This window comes from Drosophila subpulchrella, chromosome 2L (genome assembly GCF_014743375.2).
Source record: "Drosophila subpulchrella strain 33 F10 #4 breed RU33 chromosome 2L, RU_Dsub_v1.1 Primary Assembly, whole genome shotgun sequence".
Lineage (NCBI taxonomy): Eukaryota > Metazoa > Arthropoda > Insecta > Diptera > Drosophilidae > Drosophila > Drosophila subpulchrella.
In genome coordinates, this window is record NC_050610.1 from 19,330,161 (window position 1) to 19,342,380 (window position 12,220).

At 40.4% G+C, this 12,220-nt stretch overlaps 1 protein-coding gene across 4 annotated transcripts in view; it reads right to left on the reverse strand.

Moving 5' to 3' along the window:
• Positions 1 to 49: 49 nt before the first annotated feature.
• Positions 50 to 12,220, reverse strand: part of LOC119548622 (dual 3',5'-cyclic-AMP and -GMP phosphodiesterase 11) — a 66,182-nt gene continuing 54,011 nt past the window's right edge. For 2 of the 4 annotated variants that reach the window (XM_037855994.1, XM_037855993.1), the window contains exons 4-17: positions 11,212 to 11,358; positions 10,251 to 10,683; positions 9,531 to 9,670; positions 8,168 to 8,318; positions 6,415 to 6,570; positions 5,552 to 6,073; positions 4,657 to 4,833; positions 3,607 to 3,693; positions 3,375 to 3,542; positions 3,206 to 3,315; positions 2,958 to 3,146; positions 2,679 to 2,895; positions 2,537 to 2,620; positions 1,370 to 2,476 (exon numbers count right to left, since the gene is read on the reverse strand). In XM_037855994.1, the coding sequence (XP_037711922.1) occupies positions 1,370 to 2,476; positions 2,537 to 2,620; positions 2,679 to 2,895; positions 2,958 to 3,146; positions 3,206 to 3,315; positions 3,375 to 3,542; positions 3,607 to 3,693; positions 4,657 to 4,833; positions 5,552 to 6,073; positions 6,415 to 6,570; positions 8,168 to 8,318; positions 9,531 to 9,670; positions 10,251 to 10,683; positions 11,212 to 11,358 (3,688 nt within the window). Of the gene's footprint in view, positions 2,477 to 2,536; positions 2,621 to 2,678; positions 2,896 to 2,957; positions 3,147 to 3,205; positions 3,316 to 3,374; positions 3,543 to 3,606; positions 3,694 to 4,656; positions 4,834 to 5,551; positions 6,074 to 6,414; positions 6,571 to 8,167; positions 8,319 to 9,530; positions 9,671 to 10,250; positions 10,684 to 11,211; positions 11,359 to 12,220 lie in introns of all 4 variants that reach the window. The other 2 variants (XM_037855995.1, XM_037855992.1) reach the window with 2 other exon arrangements.

Sequence of the window (12,220 nt, forward strand, 5' to 3'; positions counted from 1 at the left end):
AGAAAGTTTTAAAAAGATTAAGTTATATTGAAGGAATAAAACACAATTATTAGATATTATGTTGCTTTATTTAGTTTTGCCTTATTGAACATGGTCCTTTACAGCAAATATTTTGTGTATTTTCGATAGGTTTCTCTATAATGCCGACAATAAATAACAAAACTCACAAAGTACAATTTAATCTAAAGAAGGATTATATGAATTTATATAGACGCATCTGCTAAATATGTACGAGCAGTGGGTCCAAGTGACACCCACACACAGAACGTTAGACGTGCTGATGTGAAGTTACAAGGACATTCCAAGATGCTCCCTAATGGTCTGGGTTTTGCACATTAGGCCAGCCCATTGAGGCCATCGAGTACATAGGTAGATATACATACATTTCTTACTATCGCATAACATTACAATTATTTAAATTCGAAAAGAGCGCAGCGATGGTTAAAATCAAAGCGCTTAGTGTTTGTTTTGTTTTCTGGTTTCTTGTTTCGTGTGTACTATTAAGGGTATTCACTATAATCTAGGGTCGCGATCGGATCGGTTTTTCGTTACTCGACAGCTAACATCATCACTAAGCGGTTGGTTAATGCTACTAAAGTTAGACTTTTGGTACCCATAGAGATAATTCAACTAACGTTTACAGTTATACAGTGTTATCGTACTCGTATATGTATGTGTTTCGGGACATTACAATACTTTTATCCTTGCTGTGTTTTTTAAATAGAAGATGAGCGTTACTTGCAAGCAAACGACAATTGAAAAATCCACTACTCTGCCTGTTTTTTTTTTGGTACAATTTTTCTTTTGTTTCTTTTGTTGGTTGGTGCTTAAACATCTAGAGAATTTGACTTCTTTGCATTATCTTTAACTAACGCTGACGGTATGAACTAAATATTTAAGTTACAAGGACACACAGATCAAAATATACACATACATAAGAATATATACGAATTACATACGTTTATAGGAATCTTTCTATTTAGTTTTAGTTGTAGGCTATTAAATTGCTGTGCCACAATTTGCTTATGGTATGTGTTTAACCTTTCATTATCCTTTCCTACTGCACTGCGATACTGTTGCTCAAAGGTGGATATTATATACAAGATGAGAGTGGGTGGTTGTTGTGTGTGTGTGGCGATAAAGATGAGGTGGATAGAACTATGTACATATTGAAGATATGCTAGTGTGAACCAGAATTCTCGCTACAGTGGATTCGTTTTGAAAACAGTTCTAAAGAGTTAGGACCAAAACAAAGTGCCTTGCATAATTTCAGACACCTCAATTATGTTTTAAGAGTTTTCTGTTTAAATATTAAATCCCTTATCTCTTACTGTATGAGTTTCTAGGAACACACCAGATTGGGATGTATTTATTTTTCAGCCGCCACAGCGGTGGCCCCATTGCTGTTTGTCTCCGAATGACGACGCGCCAGGAGGTGATGATGATGATGATGATTTTGGTAGCTGCCGAAGGGCAACGGCAAACCATGACCATTTTGTGGGCCTCCAATGCCGTTGGCAAAGGGCAGGCCATCGAGATTTCCGATTTTGCCCACGATTTTTGGTATCCTATCACTATCCGTCGCCAGCAGCGGTGTTGCCAGGCTGATTAGGCCACTTCCACCGATGCTGGCACTGCCAATCCCGATCCCATGCTGGCCATGATTGTGATGCGAGTGATGATGATGATGGTGGTTATGGTTGTGGTTGTGGTTGTGGCTGTGACTATGACTATGGTGATGGCTGTGGTTGTTGATCACGGGCGTGCTTTTGCAGAGAGCAGCGTTGTTTCCATTCTTTGCCCTGCCATCCAGCTCGAGTTCCTGGGCGCCACGCAGGGAGCTCGTCTTGCGAACCTGCAGCCCGCTGCGGGAATGGTCGCAACTCTTGCAACGCTGCTTTTGGGATTGAACCTGGTTGATTGACTGCCTTTGCAAAGCATTCAAATTGGCAGCCACCAGCCTGGCCTGCAAAGTTTTCGAGGGCGAAACTGGCGTGCTGTCATCCTCGCCAGTGGGCGGTGGCGTTGATAGGCGACTGGAGGCGGTCGAGGAGCTGCAGGTGCTGTTCGAGGCCTCCTCCACTTCGTCATCGAGACCATTCTCCGCGGCGGCCTGCTCATTAGCCTTCGCCTTCGCCTTTGCATCATCATCATCATCACTGGGCTGGGTGCTGGTGGGATGAGAAGCGACGGCAATGTTCTTATTAGTGGTGCTGTTGCTGTTGGCAACGTGTGGGCCATTTACGCTTGTTTGCTCCGCTGTCACTGGCACTTCCGCTTCCGGCGCAGCCACATCATCATCACTCATCGCCTTGCAGTCACCGTTCGATATCACATTTTTCTGCTGCTCCTCCCCTGGCTCCTGATCCTGACTAGCTTTGGATTTCACAACATCGGCCAGATCGATCCAATGACCGCGGTTATCGCGCACGCCCTCCACAAGAGGCTCCAGCTTGTCGGAGAGGGTGGCGAAGGCCTGTTGAGTTCAACATATGTTTTTATACAATTAATATATAAGTAAACAGTCTATACAAACCTCATAGATTGGCAAGCAAATGGAGTCAATAAAATTGACTTGCATCATGGGCAGCTCATCCTCCTTCTCGCGGTTCATGATGTCCTAAAAAGACAAATTTACCTTTAAGCTTTTACTTTATTTTTACTTTTTCCTGACTTACAATAGGAGTTATGTTCAGCTCCTGCTTTTCCATGTCGCCCTGCTCGAAGAACTCCGAGCTAACCAAATCGGCCACACGCTTTTCAATCTCCCACGGCTTCGTGATGGCCGACAAATCACAGACAGTCATGCTCATGGCACGCAAAAGTGCGCGCGGCTCCTCGGCCACCCAATGGCTCACCGGTTGGTCCACACTCTCCAAGAAAGGTCCTCGTTTCCTTTTAAATATATCCAGAAATTATGGAATAACTCATAAAATAATTAATTCACCCAAACTCACTTGAAATACACTGCCAAATCAGTAGACAAAATAGCATCTTCCAACACTCTTATAACACGACAATAATCATCGGAGGACAGATTAGCCAGTATTTGATTTCCAGGACTATTCAAGATCATCAGGCACTGATCAAAGTGGTGATGCTCCATGGTGGAGGTGGAGTACAGCTGCGCCAAAGGCGATGAGGCTCTAAAAATTAATATTTCATTAAGTATTTCCACTTTTTCCTTTAAGTTTTAAGTACTTACTTAATCTGGAAGGAGTTGTTAGTCCCTCGATGATCAAGATCATGACAAAGACAGCCAATAATAAGCGCCAAGCATTCGATTTCGCCAAAGATCTTCCACCATTGCGTGGTCTTAAAAGAATATTTTAAATGAATATATATTTTAAATATTATTTAAGTTCTTTACTCACAGTTAGAATGGCAAACATCATTTGGGCCACATTGAAGGCATGCCGCCAATTGTGATAGGTAACATTGCGATAATTCTTCTTGACGCTCAACAGCCAACGGCACAGAACTTCATAGTCAATATGAAAACGTTCCACAAAATCGAGATCCAAAAACATGCGAAGGCAGGCCTAAAAAATAAAACAATATAATAAAATATATTTGTAATATTTTTATATTGTTTCCCAAGCTTACCTTCAATGTGTCATCATCTTCAAAGTGTATGTCATCGAACTTGAAGTCATGTAGTCGGAAATGAACAGCTGAGGGTACCCGAAGGCGCTAAAAATAAATAATTACTTTAAATATTGTAAAGTACTTGAATCGTATTAGGTTTTCATGTATAAGGTTTAAATGTCTAATTTTTAAGAACCCACAATATCTCAAAATTTCATAAACTTTAGACCAGAGCCACTTATTTTCCACACCTCAAAGAAAAGGCAGCACGTGCTCGAACCCAAGACACCGCAAAGAAAAGAAATAAATTACGAAAATCTCCCCGCTGGACCTTCATCTGTTTGCTGTCGGCAAATGTAAATGGTGCTATATTAGCCACCAAAGCCGAGAGGTTTATCAAATTTTCTGACATTTTTCCGCCAAGGCACCCCAACTGTGGAGCGGAAAAAAAGGGTTTCCCAGCTTGATGCCATAATCGTCTCTCCGCCTTCGTTCTTTGTACGAGTAAAGCCTACTATGGCATAATTTTAATTAAAATTAATAACCCAGCATCTTTGTCTGGCGGGCAACTCGACAGGCGGTCATAATTTTCCCAGCATAATTACAGAGTGTGTCCGGCGTTGGGGAGTAGTCGCACGATTCAGTAGAAAAGTTTCTTTTTGTCATACTTGTGCGAACAAACTAATTACAACTGTCAACACGTTGAAGCTTTCTCTGGGTAGGATGGGTGGATGGGTGCCAGTGGGACAGCTTGTTGCTGCTGTTTCTGTCACACAGAAATAATAAACGCATAAAAACCGTGAAGCTAACACTGAAGACAGAGCAACAGAGGACAATGCAACAGGGAAGAACCTAAAGTGGGTCTCCGGCAGGACACATTAATTTATGGCTCTGGCGTAAAAATTAAGAGAGCAAACTAGTGGACGACCTCTTGGCCTCGGGCAAATTAAGTGAGTGCAAATAAAATTAAGCATTTCACTGGCCTCCATACTACGACACCCGGGAGGGCAATTTAATCCGGAACGGAATGCGAGAATACGAGAGTACTACGAGCGGATGGGAACTCACCCGCAGCCGATGAGCCTCGTCCATGGTGGCCGATGCGTGGTAACTGAGCACCTCCAGGGTGACACTCTGCTTGGCCATCGCCACGATGGCCTTCTCGTACATGTGCGTGTTGTGGATGCCCATGCCGCAGAAGATGGCGAACGCCTCCACGAAGTTCTCGTCGTTCTTGGTAAAGTCCTGGGGGAGCAGAAAAGAGCAGTTTAAGATAATGATATGTATATTAAGGGAATTTAATGAGACATCTACCGAATATTTTTCGAAAATTTTAAGGTTAGATACATAGATGAGTAAACGTAGATTAAGAAAAACTTCAATAGATTTTAATAGCTTACATTTAAAATATTCGAAAGAAATAGGTAAACTATTTTCTACACAGAGGAAATTTGGAAGTTCAGTTGATAACTACTTAAAAAAAATCAAGTTGAATTGGTTCTTGAAGTATTGTGTTCATAAAAATGTTCTTTAAGTCAGAACAAAAACCGCTTAAAATAAGTTGCTTTCGTATTATGAAGTAGCTTTTGTTTTAAATTTTCTATGGAGTATGTATATATTTTTATACATTCCTAAGTCAGTTGTAAGTGTCCTCAAAAATATTACATAAAAATCGAGTTGAATTGGTTCTTGAAGTATGGATTTCACAACAATGTTATTTAAGAAAGAACAAAAACATCTTATGTTTATTTGCTTTTGTATTCAAAACGGATTTAAGGTTCTCTTAGCACAAAAACTTTCAAAAACTTTTCAAGAACTCAGAAAAATTTAAAGAAAAGTATATATTTGTTTTTTTTATTCTCTCTGTGTATTTTGACAAAAATAAAAAATGTATTTAAAGTTTCTTGAAAAATATTTCTCTGTAATTATAAAGTAGCATTCCAAAGACATCCCCAGTACTTACCAACTCATTAAACTTATTGATCAGCTGGATAACACCAATGATCTGTCCCAGCGAATTCTTGATGGCCATGCAGAGAATAGAACGGTGCTTGAAGCACGAGTTCTCATCCACACTGGCATCGAATCGATCATCTTCGTAGGCATTCGGTACATTTACGGTTTCCCCGGTGGTGGCCACATGACCGGTGATCCCTATGTTGATGGGAAACCGGGATTCGTAGGGGCTGGTTCGCGAGGTGGCCTCCTCCTCACTAAGGTCATTCGCCTCAAAGTCGAAGACCCGCGAAAAGCTGCCCTTGTCCGCCTCGTGGACCAGTAGGATCTGGACCCGCTGGCACTGGATGAGACTCTGCATGTGGGTGAGGATGCGGAAGACCATGTGCTCGATGGTGCTCTGCTCCTCGAAGATCATGCGGGCCAGATCCAGGAGCACCTGATTCCGCTTGATTTCCAGTTGAGATTTCTCATACAGCTGTGCATTTCGCAGTCCAATGCCACAGAATTGCAGATACGAGGCAAAGACCTGAAAAGCGGGATTACCGAAGAGGATTAACATTACTCAAAACAGCAAAAAGTAGAGCTTGCTAAAGGCCATAAAAATTATGAGAGAGTCCCAGTGGCAGACACACATCGGATAATCCCTTATGGCATTTTGCCTGACATTCTGCTAAGCTTTCTTAACAAGTTTCCCCTTTGTTGAATAATGAATGCAATTTGCCAGGCTGGGTGGGTGCAGCTCTTATGCGGCTTTATTCGGAACAAAAGAAACCATCAGACTGCCCCGTCATGTGATCTCCACATGGCCCCATTTGTCCGCTTCCGCATTTGGCCCTCCCCCGCACTGTACCCATTCATACCACTCACCTTTTCATCGATTTCGGAGAAGCACTCGCCATTCATTTTGTTGATGACCTGCGCCACGCCAATCACATCCCCGGCTGAATCCTTGATGGGCATGCAGAGCAAGGCCTTCGTCCGATAGCCGGTCAACGAGTCAATTTCACAATTGAATCGCTCGTCCTGTGGGGAAATCGGGGAAACGAAATTAATTTGTGCACGAATTAGTTATCCATTTAAATGAGTTTTCGTTGTTGACCTAGGCTTTGTGAACGTAAGCCTTTATTAATGATTTCAATGCTCCTTCCTGGTTGTTTTGTATATTTTCGGGAGATTAATTAAATTGATTGTTTACAACACTACAAAAATCAATCTACATAAAATCTATGCTTTGTCCTTATCTTTATGTTCAACTTAATATTATTTATTTATTTTGGTCATTCTTCAATCCTCTTTTTAAATATATTTTCGGATATTAATTTAATTGATAAACACTGGAGACCCACAATAGAAGATATGGTTTAATCTTATTCTTATTATCTTATCTAATATCTAATATCTAATATTTAAATTTAATGTGTTTTTAAATGGTTGTTTCATTTCAGCTTTAAAACCAACTTGACAAACTAATCTAACTAATAATTTAATTTATTTACTATTAACAATGTATATATTTTCCATCTTTTCCATTTGCAGACTAATCTAACTAAAAATTTCTCATTTAATTACTATTAACAATATATATATTCTCCATCTCTTCCATTTGCAATTCTTCTTCGACACATTTCTCAAATGTTTATCTACCTTTTCTCCCCCAAAATATTACTGATAATAATGCCCGACCAGAAGCATGTTCTCTATCAATCTTTCTCCTTTTGCCCAGTCTATTTTAGGCCCACTTGGCACACATTCTCCATGATCCATCTGCCTTTCTCCCCCCAGAAATTGGTAGGTTATCAGCTCAGAGACGCCTCCGACTGTCGCGGCCGGCTGACATTTGTTTGGCCAGCCATTTAGCCGAGTCAAAAGTCCACTGGGATCGACTGAAAGATCTGCACCCGAGCGTAACTTGTGAGTCCATAACCATAATGCGCCGCCTCATTCGCACCAAAAATCGTCGGGCTTTCGGTGTATTTTGGGCTCGATTCTCTATTCTCTGGTCTGCTGGTCGCGCTGTCTGGTACCGACGCAAGTGTCAAATTTAGGCCTTTATTAATTGTGCCAACAATCAGGAGATCTCAGATCTGAGGTACAAGTACAAGTACAAGCGATCTGTCTGTGCGTCACGTATTTGCGGGCAGTTTATCTACACTCATTGGTTTAGAATGACTAGGGAAAACATTTCAAGGAGCCGCAATTGTTATCGTTAACCGACCAGCTTAAAGCTGAAAACGTATAAAAGCATTGGGACTACATATCTTGGTGATATAACATGCCTAACACGGCCTTGTCTTGGCGTAAGATTAATTACGCTCCAATTGGCAGACAGGCCGAAGAAAAACTGCCGAAAAAATAGGGGCGAAAAAAATTGGGAGTAGGCAGTCGGAAGCTGGTAAATGTGAAAAGTGCTTCTTTGCCATCGAGTTCACTGAGCAATATTGAAAACTTAAAGAGCATATATACACACACTTACACACACATCGCATCCGTATCTGGCACCATAAATCTTACAATCGAATGAATAATCTCCAACTCTCACAGTTGAGGTTGATTTATGACCCAGTTGGCATTCAAATTTGTCAAATTTCCCTCAAGATAGTACTTGTTTTTCGGTACTGACCTGGTAAGCATCTGGTATGTTGACGGGCTCCCCACTCTCGGCCACATGCCCGGCTATTCCGGTGCCCCAGGCCACCCGCACTTCGTCCTGCTGCTCCATCTCCTCCACGGTGCTCCGGGGGCACACATCGAACAGCTTCGAGACGAGGCATCTGCGGGAGAAACGGAATCCAAAGTTGAGAATTATAAATTGTGTTGCAGGGCGAAGTTATCGACCATTGTCATCGGAGACAATGCAAACCTATTGCTATTACACTTAACAAAAAAGAACAAGATATGCAAAAATAAGACTAATTCTATAAAAATATATCAACCAAAGTGGTCAAAACTTACAAAGTGATAAAATAATAGATATCTTTATAGAAAAATATTTATAGGAAATATTTTTTTTCTTTTAAGAACAGGCATTTTGTACTTTATTTTGTACTACCAAGCATGGAATTTTTATCCTCATTAAAAACCATTGGTTTCCCAGTGTATTGCCTACTTTCCTAGCTTTTCTCTTCCTTTTCCTTTGGCTTTAAAAAGTTTTTACCCAACAGTATGCATTTGGCAATGCGCGTGCAGACAATTGCAATTAGTGTTGGCAGCAAAATGGCGTCATACGATGCATACAAAATGGCTGACATGCCCCAATGACCCCTACCACCACCACCCCCCCCTCAAACACCATTCAGGTTTCTACCGGGGTTATGGCATTTATGGGGTAAGTTTCGGGGTAAGAGGATTCGTAGCATCCATGCAATGCACTCATAAAATGCCAAAAATAAATGCCATAAAAATGTTGCCAAGACAAAGTTGAAGCTGAGCTGCTTCTGCTTCTACTGGGGTGCACTATCCACAATGTCCACAAAAATGCAGCTATATAAAGTCATCAACAAATTGTTGAAAATAAGTGCACGATGTGGAGGACCGGAGCAACTTGGCTGATTGCTATATGCGATGGTCCCAGTCCTCTTTTTGGGATAATAGAATATGAGTGATTTATGAAAGATGGTTGTCTTTATTGCAGTTCTATTTATAAACTAAAACTAAAATATGCGTTTCTGGTATTTAATGATTTAAGTTATCTTACAGAAGCTTATCGTTGAATTTACATAGCAAACTGCATTCAAAATTGATAGCACAAGAAAATATTCGATACATTTTTAAGTTAATACTTGTTATATAAAAACCACAAAATTTTGTAAACAATTAAGTCATCACAAGACTAGTAAAATTTATGCCACAAATACCATCATTTAGCATTATTTAGATACTTTTTAAGTCCAAAATCACGAAATTTAAACAACATTTGATTGAATATTACAATAGTGGCATCTATTTTTAAATTTCACCAATAATCTAGATATACATTTACTTACTTTTTGAGTCCATCGGGTCCATTGCATCGTCCTTGCACCAGGAACAGAGATCCACGATCGGCGTTTAGCAAAATGGAAACATTCTGCAGTATCTTGTGGCACAAAGTTCGCACCTCCAACTCGTTGCAAATGTCCTTTACCTGGAGGCGGTGATAAAGAGAATCCCATTATTTACACGACTGATAAGCTTAAATAAGCGGTTGCAATGGAAAGAGAAAGAGCTATGGGGAAATACAGACTGTGACTGACGTCTTTGGAGTGTTTGCCGATAACAACGTCAATGGGCCGACAACAAAGCCAAATAGGGCCAACAAACAAACAAGTTTGCGGAACTCAACAAATAGTCATTGACGACCCATCGAGATTCGCGCTAACAATCAATTTGATATCTAATGGTTACGCATTCTAGGGAAATTTTACTCATTCATTTACTTAGTAACTAGCTACTTAATGCTTTTTATATAAAGGGGTGTGTCATATTATTACTGAATGGCGTTTACTAAGAAGTCATTGGGTTTCACATTCAAGTTGAAAAAGTTTTTATTTAAAAGGAAAGATATTTCAGCAGACATTCTCATGCGATCTCATGTTTAATTATTCATTCATAAGATATGATAGAAAGTTTTGTTAATCTGTTGAGGTGTTATGAATATGTTAGGTGGATTTTTGATACCGTTCTGTATAAATTAAATTTTTTATCTTTAAACTCCTTTTACTTACCAACTCGAAAATCAACTCCTTCTCGTCCAGCTGCTTGAGCTCGTTGCGTGACAGCCGCTGTGGTCGCTGGTGGCAATGATAGTATTGATATTGATGCCCATTTCCGGCTCCACCGCTGCCCCCCACTCCAAGTGCCCTGTCCGCTCCACCGGCGCCACTGGTTATGCCCAAACTGCTGCTGCCAACGGCCCCGCCCGCCTGGTAATGACTGTGCTGGCTGTGGTGCAGATGCTGATGGTTGTGGTGCTGCTGATGGTGATACTGATACTGTCCTGCCACAACGCCGCCGACGTTCTGCAGATTGCCGCAGCTGCCGCCCACGCCGCCATTGTCCATGGGCGGACCAATGCTCAGGAAAGTGGGCGTGCCATCTATTGTATTGACAATCGGCTTCAGCAGACCGCCGCGCTCAAACTCGTGAGCAGAGATTTTTCTACAAGAAAATAATAACACATAAATCATTATTGTCTATCAATATTTCCTTCTTTAAACTCAAAACTCTTGAAGTGCATTAATTTTTTGCTATAATAATTACTTAAAAATTGTGAAACAATTACAGAAAAATGTGAAAGATTTTGAGCACTTTAAGCTTATTAACAAAGCAAGTCAATACTTTTAATTTTATATTTACATGATAGTTTTAACAATATCCTGTTAACATTTCAAAAAGCTTGTAAATAAAGGTGGAACGTGTACTTTTCTATATTTACAAGCTACTTTGAGTAAACAAAAAATATATGTAATATTTTAAAACAAATGTTAAAATATTTTAAAAACGTTTGTTCTTTGCCTGAAGTTCTGAACAATTTTACGTAAATGTAAAACTAAAGTCTTATGTCTTTTGATCTTGCAATATTTATATTACCACAGAATATAATCTCATTTATCTGTTTTTGAATATTATTTTAGCTAGGACCTTTATTAGTTACATAATTTGAGTAACCCCCATTCGATTACTTACCGCACTGGTGTGGTGGCTCCGGATCCGCCCCGCGAGGAGCTCGTCTGTCCATTGGCGTGGGTGGGCGAGGTGCTGCTGACCACGTCGTTTCCCGCCGAGGTGGCATGTGAAACCAGCCAGGCATCCACCGTCTGACGTGTGGCTTTCCTGCGGGGAAATAGCGTAAAAAAATTCAATTAGAAAACACATTAAAACCTTATTAAAAATCGCAAATGAATAGCCGCCAGACTACCGAGCCATCGCAGCGTTCTATATGCATGTGCCGCATAAAATTGTCTAATAAAATGCCAACTCATAAATATTCAGGCTGCGCGGCAACCCCGCATCAGCTGCTCCTTCTCCTGACCAACATGTGTCCTTTGGGGCACGCGCTTTTGGCATAAAACCCTCACCAAACCACACAAAACATCGGGCAATCACAGCACACAACTCTTTGGTGAGACCAGCGAGGGAAAATGGGAAAACAAAGCCGAAGCTTTAAACATTCTGGCATTTTAAATTGCCCATATTTAAAATATAATTAAATTATTAAAGAACAAGTTTTTCAAAAGCTATTCAAACTTTTTATAAAACTAAAGAATCAAAGTGTTTTACCGATTCCAATGTATGTTTAACAACTTTGTGAATATTAAAGTAGGCTTAATATTTACCAAAAAATGTATTTTTGATATTTTAAATATTTATTTTAACATTTCTTCTCCGTCTAATAGTAACTAATAACTCCATCTATAGGGTCGCAAAAACAGAGCTGTTCAAGGGACTATGGAGAGTGGGAATACTGTTTAGGACATGCGGCATATTCTTATGCAAAGTACACACACAACAGAATGAAGCCTTTTTCAGCCCCATTTAATGACCGCCCCGGAGGCCAAAAAGCGAGAAAAGAACGACGGACGTTGGCCTGCTCCGCTCGACCATGAAAATAAAGCCCAATTTATGCTTTTAGTTGTTAGTGATTTTTATTATGTGTCATAGACAACTGTCGTCCCTTAACCCGCTTTGACGCTTT